At 44.2% G+C, this 21045-nt stretch overlaps 1 protein-coding gene across 5 annotated transcripts in view; it reads right to left on the bottom strand.

The window, feature by feature from the left end:
- VDR (vitamin D receptor) overlaps positions 1-21045 on the bottom strand; it is a 459251-nt gene that overhangs the window by 39290 nt on the left and 398916 nt on the right. For all 5 annotated transcript variants that reach the window (XM_030198165.1, XM_030198163.1, XM_030198162.1 and 2 more), the window contains exons 6-7: positions 17489-17660; positions 15677-15828 (exon numbers count right to left, since the gene is read on the bottom strand). In XM_030198165.1, the coding sequence (XP_030054025.1) occupies positions 15677-15828; positions 17489-17660 (324 nt within the window). The remainder of the gene's footprint in view (positions 1-15676; positions 15829-17488; positions 17661-21045) is intronic.

Here is a 21045-nt window from a genome sequence, read left to right on the forward strand (position 1 = left end):
AGAAAAGGAAGACTTTGGTTGGTAATTTCTTTTTCTAAACAAAAACTGGATGGCAAAGAAGGGCATAATCGAACGGAAATGCCTATCTCTATGGGCGTTTATCTCCGAGAACAGGTCCATGAAGGGGCGGGCCGAACCGTATTTTCGAAAAAATGGACGTTTTTCAGCTGGGCGTTTGTTTTTTTTAGCGATAATGGAAACTAAAAACGCCCAGCTCAAAAACGTCCTAATCCGAGCCATTTGGTCGTGGGAGGGGCCATGATTCGTAGTACACTCGCCCCCCTGATATGCCAGGACACCAACTGGGCACCCTAGAGATCAGTGCGGTGGACTTCAGAAAAAGCTCCCACATGCATTGCTCCCTTACCACGGGTGCTGAGCTCCCAACCCCCCTCCCCCAAAACCCACTACCCAGAAATGTACAACACTACCATAGCTCTTAGGGGTTAAGGGGGCACCTACATGTGGGTACAGTGGGTTTTGGAGGCCTCCCATTTACCAGCACAAGTATTACAGGTAGGAGGGGGATGGGCCTGGGTCTGCCTGCCTGAAGTGCACTGCGGTACCCACTAAAAGTGCTCCAGGGACATGCATACACGTAGGCCTCTAGGACTTGTTACTGCTGTATAACATTGGCACACCAGTTGACACCTGAAGACTAATCTCTCCGAAAACGTCCTTTATTGGAATAACCGCGTTTACTCACAGTTAACTGCAGATCAGAGGTTCTGCCCCACAACTGGCAACGAGTCTCCCTGGTAGTGAGATTAGCAGGTCAGAGCTGGCAGAATGCCGTACAATGCCCTCTTTCAGCCACATTCAAGGTAAGAGTTCTCTAACGTGGCTAACACATGGAAGGGATCTAAAACTGGCTTACAAAAATGGCCACTACCTCATGGACTACCGGAAACACAACAGGGCACACTCTGACCCAGTAGACAGGGGGAAAAGCACCATGGGAGAAGAGCCTACCAACTACCAACATCGTGAGACTGTAACACAAGCTAATGAAATCACGGAGCCCAATACCCTACACCCACCACAATGCAATGCTGATGTGACCCTGTAGTGCACCCGTGAGCCACATCTGACCCAGGGAAAGGCTGTGAGAGGATCGAACATATTCTGCTGTCATGGAGGTGGGTACGGAATTTGAGGCTGGCATACAGGCTGGGAAAAAAAGTTTTTAAAGTGGGTTTTTTTTGGTGGGAGAGTTAGTGACCACTGGGGGAGTCCGGGGAGGTCATCTTCGATTCCCTCCAGTGGTCATCTGGTCATTTGGGGCACTTTTTTTGGGACTTGTTCGTGAAAAAAAAGGGTCCAAAAAAAGTGACCCAAAATCGCGGTAAAAACACCTTTTTTTTTTTTCAATTATCAGCTAAAGATGCCCATCTCTCCTCGGCTGCTAACCACGCCCCAGTCCCGCCTCCGACATGCCCCCGTCAACTTTATTTGTTTCCGCGACGGAGCCCAAAATCGGCTTTCAATTATACCGATTTGGGCGCCTTTGCCAGAAAAATGCCCATCTCCCGATTTGGGTCGAAATATAGGCGTTTTTCTCTTTTGATTATAAGCAGGATAGGGTTCCATAAAATTGGCCCAGCCATAGACACAGGAAAGGAGAAGGGGTTTGATATACTGCTTTTCTGTGGTTACAATCAAAGCAGTTTACATATATATATGTAACATTACACTATAACATTTTTTTTACTTATTTTTATTTATTACATTTGTACCCCGCGCTTTCCCACATATTGCAGGCTCAATGCGGCTTACATAGTAAATACAATTACAAAGTCTAGAGGAGAATATTACAAATTGTAATAAACGTAGAAGTTGTGAGGTTTGAGAAAATGTGAGTTGCATATAGATGCAAGCAAAGATGGGATATTAGTTTTGGATATTTACATTGAAGTCGGTAACTCCATTAGGATTAAATGCAGAAATAGAATGGATGACGTTGATCTGAGGGTGGATGCTGATTGGTGGGGAACTCAAAATTGAGATATAAAACAGCTGTCCAAAAACGCCGCCGCCATTTTACATCGTCCCCTACCGGACTTGGCGAATGCCTTTACAGTATTATGTAAGCCACATTGAGCCTGCAAATATGTGGGAAAATGTGGGATACAAATGTAATAAATATATATATATATAACAACATAGTAACACAGTAAATGACAGTAGATAAAAACCTGAACGGTCCAGTCTGCCCAACAGTCATACTCATTATTAAGTTGTGATTAAACCAACAATGAATATGATATAAAATACAGTGAAACCTCGGTTTTCGTTGACTTTGGATTTCGTCGATTACGGTTATCGTCGATTTCTTTCGCGAAATTTTCGTCTCGGTTTTCATCGATCGCCTCGAATTTCCTCGGCATGCCCACGCAGCTAATCTTGCGTTCTCAAGTGTTGTTCTTCTGGGGCGTTGTTTCCGGTTGTGGGACACTGCTGCTGTTTTATGACCAAATTTTCATCGTTTTGCCACACTACTGCTGCTGCTGGTTGAGTGCCTGTATACTCTGTTTCTGGATAATTGCAGCCCTGCCTCTTATCTGGTTAGCAGTGCTGAATATCCATGTATAGTGCTGGTGCTAAATTTTCATGTTAAATGTTCATTTATTCTATATATTAGTCTTTTTTATTCATTTAAAAGAAAAATTGCTTGTTGCCTCGGTTTTCGACGGTTTCAGTTTTCATCGATAGTTTTCGGACGAATTATCGACGAAAACCGAGGTTTCACTGTACTTGATCATTGTCTTTCTTTGGCATTTCTGGAACATAGACCGTAGAAGTCCACCTGGCCCTGAAGTTGCCATCAAAGCCCACTCCAGCCTATTTAAATCTGTCTTGTCATTTGCTGGACACAGACCATAAAAGTCTGCCTGGCACTATCCTCACGTTCCAAATTACTGGAGTGTCCGTCAAAGCCCTCTCCAGCCCATCCTAAACTGGATTGCCATATACCCAGACCATACAAGCTTGCCCAGCACCGGCCTTAGTTCTTCACAGCCAGAGTCGCCATCTAAGCACCAATCAGCAAGCAAATACACATGCAACCATTTAAGTTTTGATTTTATACCATTCATTTTCTAATTAGAGATCCTCTGTGGTCATCCCACACCTTTTTGAATTCCACCACTGTTTTTTTCTCCACCACCTCCCTCGGGAAGGCATTCCAGGCATCAACCACCCTCTCCATGAAAAACAATTTCCTGACATTACTCCTAAGTCTACCACCCCACAATCTCAATTCATGTCCTCTAGTTTTACCATTTTCCCTTCTCTGGAAAATATTTGTTTCTATATTAATACCTTTCAGGTACTTAAACATCTGTATCATATCTCCCCTGTCCCTACTTTCCTCTGGGTATACATATTCAGGTCTTCCAGTTTCTTCTCAAATGTCTTTCGGCGCAAGCCCCATACCATTTCTGTCGCCTTCCCCTGGACCGCTTCAAGTCTTTTTACATCCTTAATAAGATATGGCCTCCAAAACTGAACACAATACTCCAGGTTGGACCCCACCAGCGACTTGTACAGGGGCATCAACACCTCCTTTCTTCTGCTGGTTACACCTCTCTCTATACATCCTAGAATACTTCTGGCTACAGCCACCGCCTTGTCACACTGTTTTGTCACCTTCAGATCCTCAGATACTTCACCCCAAGATCTCTCTCCCTGTCTGTGCATATCAGCCTCTCACCTCCTAGCACATACGGTTCCCTTGGATTTCTACTCCCCAAATGCATCACTTTGCACTTCTTTGATCTGAATTTTAATTGCCAAACATTAGACCATTCTTCTAACTTTTGCGGATCCTTTTTCATGTTTTCCACTCCCTCTAGGGTGTCCACTCTGTTACAAATCTTGGTATCATCTGCAAAAAAGCAAACTTTTACCTTCTAGCCCTTTGGCAATATTGCTCACAAATATATTGAGCAGAATCGGCCCAGGCACCAATCCTTGAGGTACTCCGCTACTCACCTTTCCTCCCTCTGAGTGAATTCCATTAACCACCACCCTCTGGCGTCCGTCTATTAACCAGTTCTTAAGCCAGTTCACCACTCTGTGCATGTCAAGTTTATTCAAGAGCCTCCTATGAGGAACTGTGTCAAAGTCTTTGCTGAAATATACAGGTACTTTTTGTGTTCCTAGTAGGTTCACAATCTAAGGGGTCCTTTTACTAAGGTGCGCTGAGAAATGGCCTGTGCTAGTGTAGGTGCGTGTTTTGGGCAAGCCCAGATCCATTTTTTAGAACGCCTATAAAAAATGCCTTTTAAAAATTTTTGCCGAAAATGGACGTACGGCAAAATAAAAATTGGCGCACGTCCATTTTGGGTCTGAGACCTTACCGTCTCTCACGGTAAGATCTCTCACGTTAACTGTGCAGTAATCGCCTATGTGCGTCAAGTTGGAGTTACCGCCCGATTTTCGCCATGCACCAAAAAATAAAATATATTTTCTGGAACATGTAGCAGACGCGCACCAAAAATGAAATTACCGCACGGGCCATATGGTAGCCGGGCGGTAACTTCGAATTGATGCATGTTGGGTGTGCGTAGGCGCCTAGGCGGCTTAGTAAAAGGACCCCTCAGGTTTTTTTTGGTCGGTATGCCTTCATTTCATGGGCCCGATATTCAGCTGGCGGCAGGCAGCACTTTAGCTGTCTGATGCTGGCATTAATACTGGATATTCAATGCTGGGCTGTTTCAAACAACCAGCACTGAATATCCAGGTTTTTTTTAACCACTAAAAAGTTAGTCAGTTATGCTGATATTCAGTTCTAACTGGTTAACTTTTTAGTGGTTAAAGATAGGACAGCTATTTATGTGGTCCTATTTGACTGCTAAAGGTATCCAGTTAGGCACCGAATATCAGCACCTAACCAGATAAGTCACACCATATAGCTGGTTATGCACTAGGTGCTAATATTCAGTGGAGATAACCGATGATCTCCTGCAGATTATTAGCGGTTAGGTGCCGATGTGATATTTAACTGGTTAAATAGCTTTGAATATCGGGGGGGGGGGGGGGGGTATATAACTAACTCTCTAGGAGAGGGAACCTGTAAATAAACTGATTAATACAAAAGAGAATATGACTACACTGGTACGACTTAATCATACAGTAGACAGAATGGGGCAAAGACTGCTTAAGTGCCTTGAATAGCAATACAAGTATCTTGGATCTGACTTGATACTCTGTGATGAGGAGAAAATAGATGGGGAGCAGCTGCAAATGCCAGCAACTCCAGCAAAATGCAAGAACCTTTCAGGAAAATGCTGATGACACCATCTAAGTATTTTTCTCTTACCGTCTTTCTGCCAAGCTGACCTTAAGGGGTGTAGAGCCTTCCCTATTTTTTGACTCCACCTGACTTGTAAGCATTTTTTTTTCACCTAACCTAGGATAGGTTGAGGTCTGAAGAGGCAGGAGCAATGTTCATGACGGGTAAAGGACAGCCTTGGTTCAGCCAGCACCATTCTGAAATTTGATGTCAACTTACTTTGACATCTTGGTTCATTGTGAGATAAATGGGGGAGGAGTGTGGAGGAAACTGGGGGAGGGGTAGAATTTTTTTTTTTTACTGGTTGGAGTGGGTCGGGATAGACTTCTTCACTCATGTGATGGAGGGAAATACTTTTTACAGAGCTCTAAACAAAAAAACCCCAACTTGACTCACCAGCTGAATATTGACTGCATGCGTTTTACCAGATGAATAAAGTGACTAAGTGCCAGGAACCACTGGAAGTTACTCCATTACCAGAGCTGCAGCTGATAATTTGTGAACTGCAAAGAAACAAATGCATTCCAGGCATTCACCAGCCTCTCTAAGAAAAAGTATTTCCTGATGTAACACCTAAGTCTAGCACACAGAACCCTCAATTCATATCCTCCAGTTTTACCGCTTCCTTGTCTCTGAAAAGGATTTGTTTGTATATTAATAACTTTCAGAGGACATGAACTGAGGTTGCGGGGTGACAGACTTAAGAATAACATCAAGAAATAGATTTTCACAGAGAGGGTGGTGGATGCCTGGGGGAGGTGTTGGGGATAAAAACAGTGACTGAATTCAACGATGTGTGGGATAAACACAGAGGATCCCTATATAGAAAGAAAATGGAATTAAAATGACAGCATATAAATACCATCAAGTCTGCCCATCCATATCATCCACTATTCCTTCCTCTTCCTTAGAAATCCTACATGCTTATCCCACACTTTCTTGAACTTAGATACAATCTTTGTATCTACCACCTCCACTGGGAGGCCGTTACACGCATTTACTACCCTTTCTGTAAAGAAGTATTCCTCAAGTTACTTCTGAGTCTACCCCCTTTCACCTCCATCCTATGCCCCCTCATTCCAGAGCTTTCTTTCAACTGAGACTTGCCTCTTGTGCATTTATGTCATGGAGGTAGTTAAATGTCTATCATATCTCCTTTCGCCTGCCTTTCTTCCAAAATATACATATTGAGATCTTAAGTCTGTCCCCATATGTTGTATGAGGAAGACCGCTGACCATTTTAGCAGCTTCCCTCTCAACCAATTTAATCCTATTTATATCTTTTTGAAGATGTGACCTCCTAAAATTGTACATAGTGCTCTCTATGAGGTCTCACCAGAGACTTATACAGAGGCATTATCACCTCCTTTATCCTGCTGACCACTGCTCTCTCTATGCACTTAGGCATCCTTCTAGCTTTTGCCATTGCTTTTTCTACCTGTTTGGCCACCAGTCAGAGGTTATAAGGGGTCATCTCTCATGGTAAAAATTTAGCCTCCTTCCTACCGGAAGGCTGTCCAGGATGGTCACTTTTATTGCTGCTATGCTCTCCTGAAGCCAGCCAAATCCTCATCTCTTGCATTGACTAGGGAGCTGACTGGGCTTTCTGGTGTCTCTTTCTAGGTCTGGAGCGAGCCTTGGATTGTTGAGAAGGGCGGACCGGGGGAGTATACTTTTGTCTTTGAGAGTAGTAGGATGATCTCCTTTTGCTTCTGCCGGAAAACCTCCAAGAAGTGGAGGCCTTAGAAGGAGTAGGCTGAGAGAGGGACTTCATGGTATCAGTTCTTTTCTTGACCAAGTCTATGACCTCTTCCACTTTGTCCCCAAAAAAGTCTGTCATCTCGGCAAGGGAGGTCCACCAGTTTTTCCTGAACTGTTGTTTCTAGTTTGAGACACCTACCTAGGCAAGTCTGTGCGTGTTAATACCCAATGTGGAAATCCTGGATGCCATATCAAAAGCATCAAAGGTTGCCTGGCCCAGTGCTGCTTTTGGCACTCCTTCTGCTTGGCTACTCACATACAGAATTCAGCAGCTTTGTCAGATGGTACAGAGTCTACAAACTCCACTACACTGTGCACAAAGTTCTGTAAATAGATGCTCTGCAAATAGGTGCTCATGTAGAGTGATAGGACTGTATGTGGTAGATAAGCATAGAGGCCTGATAAATCTTTCTCCCAAAAGACTCTAAGGTCCTAGCATCTCGTCCCAGGGGAGCTGAAGTATTGGTTCTAGAACTCAACTCTTTTGACAGCAGATTCAACCATCCTTTGGGCTCTGTACATAGAGTCCACATTCATATGAAGTGGCTGCACAGAGAAAGGGGTCTCCCAATTCCATGTCTGCCGAAGTATGTCTTGCATGGGAATTGTCACAGCCTCCTTAGTGTTAATCAGGTTGTGAGCCCTTGAGGCCAGGCTGAGGCCTAGCATAGGATCTTGGCCAAGGCCTAGGGTAGACCAAACAGGCACTACGCACAACCCCAGCCACCAAGCCCTGCACACACAGGTCAATCAACTAGCACCACCAGAAAATAGGAGATAGAGTCCAAGTGTGCAGGCCTCACGGCCGAACAGGAACCGAATCATACACTGGGAAGGGAGAAAGAACAACAAGGGGTCCCTAAATGGACTGGAGCACAAGCAACACACACAGCGCTAGCTAGAAACACAAGGGAAAGGGTGACAGACAGAAGCTTCTAGGATTACACAAGGCTGTGCCACAGGGCAGTCAACGATAGAGGAAGCCACTCAAGGGAACACTCTAGGCTGTACTATACAGCACACAAAGGTAAAGAAAAACAACCTATAAGAATACACAAAGCTGTGCCACACAGCACACAAGGGTAAAGGGAATCCACAAACAAGAATGCAAAAGGCTGGCCTCACAACACACAAGGATAAAGGGAACTGCTTATAGGAATATACAAGGCCGTGCCACACAGAACTCAAGGTAAAGGGAATCAACACACAAGAATGCACAAGGCTGGCTCCACAACACACAAGGATAAAGGGAACTGCTATAGGGATATACAAAGCTGTGCCACACAGCACTCAAGGTAAAGGGAAGAGTAAGCAAACAGAGAAAGTTGCCTTAACATACAAAGATCAGATAAGAAGCACTGCTCACCAGAATCAGGAGACAGACTCAGCAAACAAAGGGGAAAACAGGCTAAGGGAAAAGGCTACTCCTGAAACACCGAACTGCAGGAAGCAGGGCTACACGGCAGACAAAGGTGAGGAAAGCAAAGGGAAAAACTTAAACAAATGAACAAGAGCAAATACAAGGAACAAGCTTACCACAGACAGCACAACACCAGACAAGCAGGGAACAGACCAGATGCAGTGAAGTGAGGCAATCAAACTCATGCTGGGAATACCCAGCACACACACACAGAATCAACAAACTATGAGGAGAGCAAGCCAAACTCCAACGTATACACAAAGTGCTCTAGCACAAACAGAGAGGCAGAAGCAGGCTTCAGCTGACAGCAATCAAACGCTAAAAGAGGGGTTGTAGGGAGATGTAGGCTTAAATAGATTAGGCTTCAGATGTCAGCTCAACCTCTGCCAGGCCAATCAGGAGCGAGTCCCAAACATTCCCCTGCCTGCTAGTAGAATCATAACACTTATTTATTTGGATTTTGCTCACACCTTTCTCAGTAGTAGCTCAAGGTGAGTTACATTCAGGTACACTGGATATTTCTCTGTCCCAGGAGGGCTCACAATCTAAGTTTGTACCTGAAGCAATGGAGGGTTAAGTGACTTGCCCAAGATCACAAGGAGCAGCAGCAGGATTTGAACCGGCCACCTCTGGATTGCAAGACCGGTGCTCTAACCACTAGGCCACTCCTCCACTTAGGAAGATCACCACAGTCAAGGACATCCAACATCAACTCTGGGCTCGTCCTCAACCTTTAAATCAAATGGGATGGACTTAGCACTCAAAAACATGACAAAGTTTCCTCAGTTGGGGAGGGGTCTGATGGTATAAAAGGGAGCCCTCCTCCGAGATCTGCTCTGGCTCAACCTCAGACTCCCACGAATGGTCTGAACTAGACTCAGCAAAGTACTCCTCTTGAGTAGACTGCCTCAGTCTACTAGACTAATGTCTAGGCTTAGGGCGAGAGTGCTAATGGACAGGTCCTGTCCTGGACCAAGGGCGCTTCCTTTCCCAGTGGGCTGGAGAGGAGCACTGCCTCTTTTAAGGCCAACACCAGCCCCTGTCAAGGCACTGGTGTCAGTGCACAGGCAACAGACAAGGCATGGACCTCAAGGAATAGTTGGCATTGACCCTTGAGGCTTTGATACAGCGCCGAGACAAGATCTGCTTCAACTCCTCCTGCAGCATGGCCCAGAGCTGTTCCTCAGGGGAAGGCATCGGTAAAGGTGGGGCAAGTATTGGGTTGGTGACAGGCTGGTCCTGATGACTAGGAGACTGGTGCATCGGCACTGACCCCACAGAAGGAGAGTGGTCTTCTCGGCATTGACGCTTCTTGAGTATCAGTTGTACTGATGACCCAGAGCTCCTGCCACAGTACTTCAAATGGGACTGATGTCAATGTACACTTGGTGTACATTGGGATCCTTTGGTGTCAACAAGGATGATGTCATTGAATCTTGATGTTTCCTCGGTGTCGGGTCCAGTGGGGCCCTACTAGCACCCGATGTTGAGGGACCGATGCCACTGATGCTGAAGTTGAAGGACCGGACTTAGAAGCGCCATAAAGTTTCTTATGCTGAGCCTCTCGATTTTTTCAGTCCTCTTTTGCATTTTAGATCAGAGATGACAGAGGCTGTGTAGACAGGTTCTAGGCATGGCAAGCACCAATTATGTGTATCAGTTACAGAAATGGTCTTGCTGCACCTACTACACTTTTTAAAACCATTGGGCGTTTTAAGTGACATCAAGGGAAAAACAGATGACGCAAAATCAAATGGCTCAATTTTTGTTTCTTTAAACAAAAGGAAACCAAATTGGGTGTTCAGGCCTAAGAAGAAAGGAGCCACGCAAAAATTAAAGAAACTTAAAGAGGCCAAAAAATCCTAAGAAAAAATAAAAGGGGAGAAAACTGAAGAAATAAATGAAGAAAGGTTTTGTGTACCGCATGGCACCGTACCAAAACTCTGAATAAGAGATGAAATGAGGAGAGCTGATAAATGTGACTGCTCTTCTCTGCAGATGAACAAAGACTGCTGGTCCTGAGCACTCAAATCAGGCAGGAAGGCACCCATGTATGTGCGGTGCAGCGCTGCCAAAGGCTTTGAGAAAGTTCTGGGTTGCTGGGTAGCGTCTGCACCGGGGCTCTGACAGATGATGTAACCCATCTGTGAGAAGATAATGTCCTACTTGTCCTCGGAGAAGACCTTTGCTACTTCTACCAGGCAGTAAAACTACCACACAAGGTGGAGGAACACCAATCTCTACGACAGTAGTACAGCAAACCAAGACCTTGCCAGATGCTTTTTCGAGACTGCATGTGAATCGATAACCAATATACCTTGGATATTTCAAGTACCTATTTGTGCACTACCATATTCCTACACATCTACTTTTAATACTCCTGAGGCAGGCACCTTGAGTGCCAAAACACAGCTGCTGTGTCGAGTCTTTTAATGTGCTTTCAATAAACACTACTGAATTAAAACAAGCCCCCGACGTGGCCACGTTTCCTCTCTATCATATCTCCCCTCTCCCATCTTTCTTCCAAAGTATACATATTGTCTCCATATGCTGTATGAGGAAGGCCACTGGCCATTTTAGTAGCTGCTCTCTCGACCAGCTCCATCCTATTTGTATCTTTTTGAAGGTGTAGTCTCTAAAATTGTACGGAGTGCTCTAAATGAGGTGTCAGCATATACAGAGACATTATCACCTCCTTTTTCCTGCTGGCCATTCCTCTCCTTATGTACCCAAGCATTCTTCTAGGTTTTTTCATTGCCTTTTCTACCTGTTTGGCTACCTTAAGATCATCATATACAATCACACCCATATCCTGCTCTTCTTGCATGAATAAAAGTTCTTCATCCCCTAAACTGTACCGTTCCCTTGAGTTTTTGCAGCCCAAATGCATGACCCTGTATTTTTTAGCATTAAATCTTAGCTGCCAAATTCCAGACCATTCTTCAAGCTTTGTTAGGTCCTTCCTCATGTTATCGACACCATCAGGGGTGTCTAGCCTATTGCAGATTTTGGTATCATCCTCAAAAAGGCAAACCTTACTAGAAAGCCCTTCAGCAATATCTCTTAAAAAATGTTAAAAAGAACCAGCTGAACTTGAATGTTACAATATTGGGGCAAAATAATATCCAGGTGCTAGTAGATATGACTAATGGTCTATTCTTTCCATGCTGTCTGCTAAGCCTTCTTTGTAACTCAAAGGAAGGAAAATATAGTGAGAGTGATCCTATGTGTTTGTCCAATCCCAATATACTCATTCTAGGAGACATAAATCTGCATCTTGAGAACTGCCTATCTAATCACACGCGAGATTGCTTGGACTTTCTCCACTCCTGGACGTCACATCTGCTGCTAGCCTGGTCAAATATTTCAAGTAAAAAATTGAAACGTTACAGAGTTCCTTACCTCAGAAAAATTCTAGCGTAAGTGATTTCATCAATGGCCTGGATCCGGGTACAGTAGAACACCCAGCTGACCGCTCTCAGACTTCAAACCCCTTTCTGAGGAGTCAGTCAAGCAGGAGCTCCGCAGATTCTCCACGAACTTTTGCAAACTAGATATTTGCCCGACTTACTTGCTCCAATGTGCTCCTAATTGCTTCCTCGCAGATTTAACACTACATATTAATTTGGCAGTGGAAAGTTCCCGGAGAATTATGGAAATATCTTACTCACCCCGATTACAAAAGATGCAAAGAAAAAATGCCATGATCTTACCAACTATCGGCCGATTGCTTCTATCCCGCTCTTCGTGAAATTAATGGAGAGCATGGTGAATAAGCAGCTCAATGAGTACTTGGACAAGTTCAATATTTTGCATGATTCGCAGTCGGGATTCCATCCGCTTCATAGCACTGAGTCCGTGCTCGTCACGTTCCTGACCAACTTTAAACGGGAAACAGCAGTCGGGAAGAGCATTCTACTATTGCAATTTGACATGTCCAGCGCTTTTGACATGGTGAACCACCGCATCTTACTACAGTTGCTCGATTACTTTGGCGCCAGTGGAAATGTATTAGCATGGTTGAAAGGTTTTTTAACATCAAGAACCTACCAACTGAACTCCAGCTCAAGCGTATCTACTATCTGGAAGGCAGCCAGCGGTGTGCCACAGGGCTCCCCACTTTCGCTGACTCTCTTCAACATCATGCTGGTCCCTCTGGCCACTTCCCTATCCAAACTTGGTCTTAACCCGTTTATTTATGCTGATGACATCACTATCTCTATTCCTTTTAAAACAGACCTTAGCGAGATCCATGAGGAAATAAGATTTGGATTACACACCATGCTCGATTGGGCCAACTCCTTTCAGTTCAAGCTCAATACTGAGAAAACCCATTGCCTCATTCTCTCCTCCCTTTATAACAAATATACACCTCAAGCATTAATTACTCCTGAGCTTGCCCTTCCAATCTCTGAATCCCTGAAAATCCTAGGAGTGATAGTCGATCGAAGCTTAACGCTAGAAGAACATACGGCTTCTACCGTCAGAAGCATGTTCTTCACTCTTTGGAAACTTAAACGTATAAAACCATATTTTCCTAGAGACGTCTTTCGCACTTTAGTACAATCACTGGTTATTAGCCGTCTTGATTATTGCAATGGCATCAATTCAGGGTGCAGAGACGTGCTCCTGAAAAAAATTCAGACAGCTCAAAATATGGCTGCCAGGCTAACCTATAAATGTACTCACTCTGCTGCTCCCCAGTATCTCTCCACACTCGTCCATCCCTACACCCCCTTCCCGTGCACTCCGCTCCATGGATAAATCCTACTTATCTGTTCCCTTCTCCACTACTGCCAACTCCAGACTTCGCGCCTTCTGTCTCGCTGCACCCTACGCCTGGAATAAACTTCCTGAGCCCCTACGTCTTGCCCCATCCTTGGCCACCTTTAAATCTAGACTGAAAGCCCACCTCTTTAACATTGCTTTTGACTCGTAACCACTTGTAAACACTCGCCTCCACCTACCCTCCTCTCTTCCTTCCCGTTCACATTAATTGATTTGATTTGCTTACTTTATTTATTTTTTGTCTATTAGATTGTAAGCTCTTTGAGCAGGGACTGTCTTTCTGCTATGTTTGTGCAGCGCTGCGTATGCCTTGTAGCGCTATAGAAATGCTAAATAGTAGTAGTAGTAATTTATGGCGCATCTAGATTTGAAAGTACAAGACCTCTGCGAGAGAAACTGCACTGGCTTCCTGTCAAGGACCATATCACTTTTAAAATTTGCGCTCTGGTGCATAAAATCATCTATGGTGAAGCCCCAGCATACATGGACACCCTAATCAACTTGCCACCAAGGAACTCTCACAGATCCGCACGATCGTACTTAAACCTCCATTACCCAGTATATAATGGACTTAAATACAAAAGCACCTACGTATCAACTTTCTCCTACACTAGCGCTCATCTCTGGAATGATCTGCCTAAACTGGTGAAACTTACTACTGATCACCCTACCTTCAAAAAGCGCCTCAAGACCTTTCTATTTGGCAAAGTGTACGCACCACTCCCGCCTGGCATCTCTAACTTCTGAACTGTCTGTATCCCGGTGTCTAGGGTTACCATTTTGTGTCCTCTGAAAAAGAGGACACGTCATGCCCCCTGCCCCGCCCCCATCACGCCCATACCCCGCCCCGCCCCTTTTGGTTCCTCGTTCCGCCCCCTATTCCCCTCCCCCCGTCACATAGTAACATAGTAGATGACGGCAGAAAAAGACCTGCATGGTCCATCCAGTCTGCCCAACAAGATAAAACTCATATTTGTATACCTTACCTTGATTTGTACCTGCCTTTTTCAGGGCACAGACCGTACAAGTCTGCCCAGCAGTATTTCCCGCCTCCCAACCACCACAGTCCCCTCCCCCGCCCCCCATCACATACCCCCCCTTCACTTACTATCTAGGCCTTGTGGTCTAGTGACGTCTTCGGGACAGAAAAGAGCCCCCTCTTTCCTGCCTGGAGTGCTGCCTGCCCTTGCCTGCATCCTCCTTGGTCTCGGCTGGGGATTCAAAATGGCAGCTGAGAGTTGAAGCGGCCTCACGAGACTTCAACTCTCGGCGGCCATTTTGAATCCCCAGCTGAGATCGAGAAGGATGATGGACAAGGGAGGCAGCGCTCCGGGCAGAAAAGAGGGGGCTCTTTCCTGCCCCGAAGACGTCACTAGACCACCAGGGAACATGGTAGGGAAGGGGAGGGGAGACCAGGCCAGACCCACGGCGCCGATCGCCCGCCTGCATGCCCGCCCTGTTTGTCCAGAAATCCGGACAAACGTGCGTGCGGGCAAAATCCGCCGGACGCCCCGGACATGCCCTCAAAAAGAGGACATGTCCAGGGAAATCCGGACGAATGGTAACCCTACCGGTGTCATATTAATCACCGCTGCTCTTCCTCTTTTTCTCTACCTCGCTTTTGCCCTTTCCCCATTATACTTCTAGGACATTAATTGTTTGACCCCTGACTTGTTGTGTGTTTATGTAGATTGTTGTAAGCCACATTGGGCCTACCTATGGGTGGGAAATTGTGGGATATAAATGCTGTAAATAAATACATAAATAAATAAATGTCAAATGCAATACAAGGAGAATCCACTGGGTGGAGTGAGAGTGCTTTTGTTTATGTCTATGCATGGGGACAATAAAAGAGGGAGAACCCAAGGTTCCAGCACAGTTGTACAGGAAACACTAAGCATGAGGTAGTAAGACCAGGCATTTCCCCACACACAAGCTGTAACCCATGTACATTCTGCTCAAAATAATGAAGATAATTGTTTGCAAGACAAATGTCAGAACGTGCAAATATAGCTGATGGAAAACATGTGACCCCTTTGTTTTCTATCTCTGTTTAATGTGTTCAAGTTGAGTTCTGAATCAAATTTAGAATTTTAGCAGATAAAGAGTTGACTTTTGTTATATTAATTATTGAAGCCACGAGTTCCACAAAAGAACTCCTCACAGAGAAGCATGAAATGTTCTAGATCACGAAGTGACGATATGATACTGCAGTTCTGCAAACTCATCAGCAACACAAATAAATGTTTCTAAATAGAAAGGGTGACAGATACATGGGACAACTTCCCAGCAGAGGTGCTGGAGACAAAAAACAATAACTGAATTTAAGAAAGGCTGGAATAACTACAGAGGATCAGACACTAAGTAGGAAGAAAGAACAGGTAGATACGATATGTGTGTGTTTTGGTTACCTTGAGTAATGTCACTGATCTTATACTTGAAGTCATTGCTGCCGCATGTCCAGGACATGTCTTCCAAGGTAAAGGACTGGTTTGACCGCAGCATGATGATTTCAATGGCGCTGGATTTCAAGAGGGCAATCTGGTCATCCGCGGTGAGGTCTCTGTGTACAGGGGGGAACAGCATTCAAGGTCATTAATTAAGCTTGCTTTACCAGGGAACAGCAACAACTTTTACAGCGGTGGCCCTCAAAAATCTCTCTTTAGGTCTCGAGTTCAGGATAACCAGAATACGTAAATGAAGTGATCTGTGCACTATGTAGCTGTGCATACATCTGGAGTGGAGGAGTAGCTTAGTGGTTAGAGCACCAGTCTTGACAGCCAGAGGTGGATAGTTCAAATCCCACTGCTGCTCCTTGTGATCTTGGGCAATTCACGTAACCCTCCATTGCCTCTGGTCCAAACTTAGATTGTGAGCCCTAGAGGGACAGAGAAATGCCCAGTGTACCTGAATGTAACTCACCTTGAGATACTACTGAAAAAAGGTGTAAGCAAAATGCAAATAAATAAAATACAATTCATGAATATATATTATGGATCTCCAGGAAAACCAGGCATGTTTGTGGTTGTTGAGTACTGGATTTGGGATCCACTGATCAAAAGGGAAAGGAGACAGAACTTGATATACTGCCTTTCTGCCTTATTTTGCACCTGGGGCAATGGAGGGTTAAGTGACTTGCCCAGAACTGCAGTGGAAATTGAACCCAGTTCCCCAGTGTCCCTGCACTGTGACTGACTGCCGAAGATTCTGATATCTCAGTAAGGTGGCAGAGGTAATAAACCAGTACATTCTTCTTAGTATACATAGATTTCTCCAAAATCAGTTACATAAGTACATAAGTAATGCCATACTGGGAAAAGACCAAGGGTCCATCGAGCCCAGCATCCTGTCCACGACAGCGGCCAATCCAGGCCAGGGGCACCTGGCAAGCTTCCCAACGTACAAACATTCTATACATGTTATTCCCAGAATTGTGGATTTTTCCCAAGTCCATTTAGTAGCGGTTTATGGACTTGTCCTTTAGGAAACCGTCCAACCCCTTTTTAAACTCTGCTAAGCTAACCGCCTTCACCACTTTCTCTGGCAACGAATTCCAGTTCTCACACTATTAGCTTATAGCTGCTCTGCTTGCTGTTTTGAAGGTTAAACACCTCTCCAGTGGGGAGTTGGGTTAATTAAAACTCAATTTTATACAGAACATTGAGAAAGCATGTACACTTTTGCCAGTATAGATCTTGAAATGAAAAAAGAAAAAAAAAAGAAAAAGGAACAAAATGAAAAATCCTGCATGTGGCATATCCCTGTTAATTTATAGGTTAGCCCATATTAAATCTATTTAGTGCTATTTATGGCATGTTACCAAATCAAATGCACACTAAGGAATGCACATGTATATGTGGAAGCTGTAAGCATTTTGAGTGGAAAATAGATTATAGAGCTGTGGCACTGCTTCCAGTGCTGACACTATTGTGGTAGTACAGACTATTTAGAATACTCTGTGTATTGAAACATGAGAACTGAACCACACTGTAAGTAGTGCTTCCAAATGTCATGTGTCCAGCTGTAAAGGGCCATCAGTGCATTTGCCACCTAACATTACCAATTAGCTTGGACAAAGCAGGGTTTCACTTTCAGTGGCAGGCAAGTGAATGTTGTTTTAATAGCATTACTGCCAGAAAGCAGAGGGTCAAACTGAGCAGATTACTTCACTTTTTCAGTATGATTTGTTACTGGGACAACAGACAAAACAACACCACTCTCACCTAAATCCAGGGATCATCTTGGCAAAGCCAATAACCTTTTGAATGCTGTAGCTAACCAGGTCAGCCAGATGAGGCAGCATAGAAAGGTGGGATGAACTGGCAGCATCTGGAGAGCCATCGTTACTCTCTTCATTACCCAGCAGGTAAGAGAAAAAATTGGATTCCATATTCTCTGTGCAGGAGGGACAAGATACATCATTAGACCTTACATTGTGCCATCCAAAAACTATAACACCGAGGAACTCTTTTTAGAAAAACTGGCAATATAAGCACAGGACGATGCAATAGTTGAGACAAGTGATGAGTGTGATAGAATTGGATTTTAGTAAGCGCTTTGATACTGTCTCAGAAAGGAAGCTCATAATAAACTGAAGGGGAGAAGGTTGTAAGATGGGAATGTGGATTCGAAAACAGTTGAATTACAGACAGAGAGTAGTGGTGAATGGAGTTTATACCAAAGAAAGGGGTATTATCACTGCTGTGCCTCAGTCCTGGGTCCAGGAAAATAAACTGAAAATAAAACTTGAGGATGGGTATAGAGTCTGCAATTTCTTCCTGCTCCTTTTTATTCTTTCTAATCCAATGGCATGCTGGGAAGAAATTATACACAATTACACAGAGGGTTGAATGCATCTGCCCATCAGTCTCCAAAAATAGAACAAGGCAAAATTTGGCATGGGTCAAAACTGAGAAAAATACACAGTCTTCTGGATTCTATACATGGTGACTAAAACTGCGTGTGTAGCTTAACTGATTAATGAGTCAATCAGTGCCCAAAATTGGCTAATGACAAATGTGTGTTAATTGGCCTTAATTGGGATTTATGCACAGACTGTATTATATAATGATCTGCACGTAAATCCTAGGATGTGTAATTTTCTGGGGTCATGTTTAGGAGGTGTTCCTATGAGTTACGTTTCTTATAGAATACGCCTGATCCAATCCTAATTTAGACGCTGGCATTTTTGCTTGTTTTCAGCAGGCATAAATGCAGGCGACTTAAGCTAGAAGCAGAATAGGCGCTATTCTATAAAGTGTGGATGCCCTTTATAGAATACACTCAACGCATAATTTTTTCAGTGCCAATTTTTTGGTGTGATTTACTGAATCTAGTCCAGTAGGGGTAATTTTATAGAGTCACCTAGTTTTGGACAGCAAAAATGCATATAAAAGATCTCTTGTAAAATACCAACCAATGTAAAAATACATACGGTTGTACACATGCCTGGGGATTCTATACAGCGCGCCTAGAGTTCCACCAAACTCCAAGTGTATTCTATAACAACGCGCTTAACTTAATTGGCTTAACAAGCTAATCAGTGCTGATAACAGCTCTTAGCAAGCAATAGCAAGCACTAATTGACAAAAATTTGAATTTATGTGCACAACTCGCTAAGCGCATGCTGTAATGCAGTGCGCCGAAATTCTAATGCGCTCAGGGGAAAAGGGGTGTGGTTATGGGCGGTTACGTACATAGTTACAGAATATAGCCCACTGTGCCTAAATCTACACATCGGAATTTATGCCCCATTTTCATTGGTGTAAATGGATTTGCGTAGTTTTAGGTGCTCGGATGCCAACTATGCGTATTCTATATACTGTCCCTAACTCTAGGCACCGCTTATAGGATACGCTTAGTTGGCACTGATTTCTGTGCCAATTTTTTAGGTGCCATATATAGAATCTCTCCTATGATGCATACTTTACTGTGGGTGTGCACATGGGCGGAGCATAGGTAGAGTGTATATGTACACACATAAATTATAAAATGCTATCATTCACATGCAGTTTTGCTCCCATCTAGACATGGGAAGGGCTGGTGTAAGTAATCACACCTTAATTCAATGCATGTTTTCAGCCACTTATGCTAGTATTTTATAAAGATGAGTAGGCTCCTAATTCTTTATAAAATAGGCTTGAAACAGGGATGTTTTTGCAACCTTAAACTAGGTGTTCAGTTCTAAAATTACTCTCAGTGACTCTGAAAATGGAACTGATTGAATTGGAGTGCCAGAGAAATAAAGTCTCCCAAAAATGGCCCACTAGATTTCTGTGGAAGAGGGAGTTCCATTACTTGCAGCACAGAAACACTGAGAGATACAGTGAAACAACCTTTCCCCTCTCCTATCTTCTCCCAATCACAGACACACACAGAAACAACATAGATATACACATGCACAAACACCCACACAGATAGATACCCATGCACTTCCCACAGAAACTTCCCCAGATACCTCCCCCCAACACACACCCATAGATACAGACATACTCACACACAAGCATGAAAAAAAAGGACACAAACACATACAAGGGCACACTTGCATGCATGCTTACCCATACAGACACACACACACACACACACACACACACACTCATATAGAAACACACGCAGGTAACACATACAGAGACAGACACATAGTAGATGACGGCAGAGAAAGACCTGTATGGTCCATCCAGTCTGCCCAACAAGATAAACTCCTATGTGCTACTTTCTGTGTATACCTGACCTTGATTTGCACCTGCCATTTTCAGGGCACAGACCGCAGAAGTCTGCCCAGCACTAGCCCCACCTCCCAACCACTAGCCCTGCCTCCCAACCACTGGCTCTGCCACCCAATCTCCGCTAAGCTTCTGAGGATCCATTCCTTCTGAACAGGATTCCTTTATGTTTATCCCACGCATTTTTGAACTCCGTTACCTTTTTCATCTCCACCACTTCCCGCGGGAAGGCATTCCAAGTATCCACCATTCTCTCCATGAAAATATACTTCCTGACATTTATCTTGAATCTGCCCCCCTTCAATCTCATTTCATGTCCTCTAGTTCTACCGCCTTCCCATCTACAGAAAAGGTTCGTTTGCGGATTAATACCTTTCAAATATTTGAACGTCTGTATCATATCACCCCTGTTTCTCCTTTCCTCCAGGGTATACATGTTCAGGTCAGCAAGTCTCTCCTCATACGTCTTGAAACGCAAATCCCATACCATTTTTGTAGCTTTTCTTTGCACCGCTTCAATTCTTTTTACATCCTTAACAAGATACGGCCTCCAAAACTGAACACAATACTCAAGATGGGGCCTCACCAACGACTTATACAGGGGCATTAAAATCTCTTTTCTTCTGCTGGTCACACCTCTCTCTATACAGCCTAGCAACCTTCTAGCTACGGCCACCATCTTGTCACACTGTTTTGTTGCCTTCAGATCCTCAGATACTATTACGCCTCTCCCTGTCTGTACATACAGTATCAGACTCTCACCGCCTAACACATACGTCTCCTGTGGATTTCTACTCCCTAAGTGCATCACTTTGCATTTCTTCGCATTGAATTTTAATTGCCAAACCTTAGACCATTCTTCTAGCTTCTGCAGATCCTTTTTCATGTTTTCCATTCCCTCCCGGGTGTCCACTCTGTTACAAATCTTAGTATGATCCGCAAAAAGGCAAACTTTACCTTCTAGCCCTTCGGCAATGTCAATCACAAATATATTGAACAGAATCGGCCCCAGCACTGATCCCTGATAGATACAGTGAAACAACATTTCCCCTCTCCTA

This window comes from Microcaecilia unicolor, chromosome 3, assembly GCF_901765095.1.
Source record: "Microcaecilia unicolor chromosome 3, aMicUni1.1, whole genome shotgun sequence".
Lineage (NCBI taxonomy): Eukaryota > Metazoa > Chordata > Amphibia > Gymnophiona > Siphonopidae > Microcaecilia > Microcaecilia unicolor.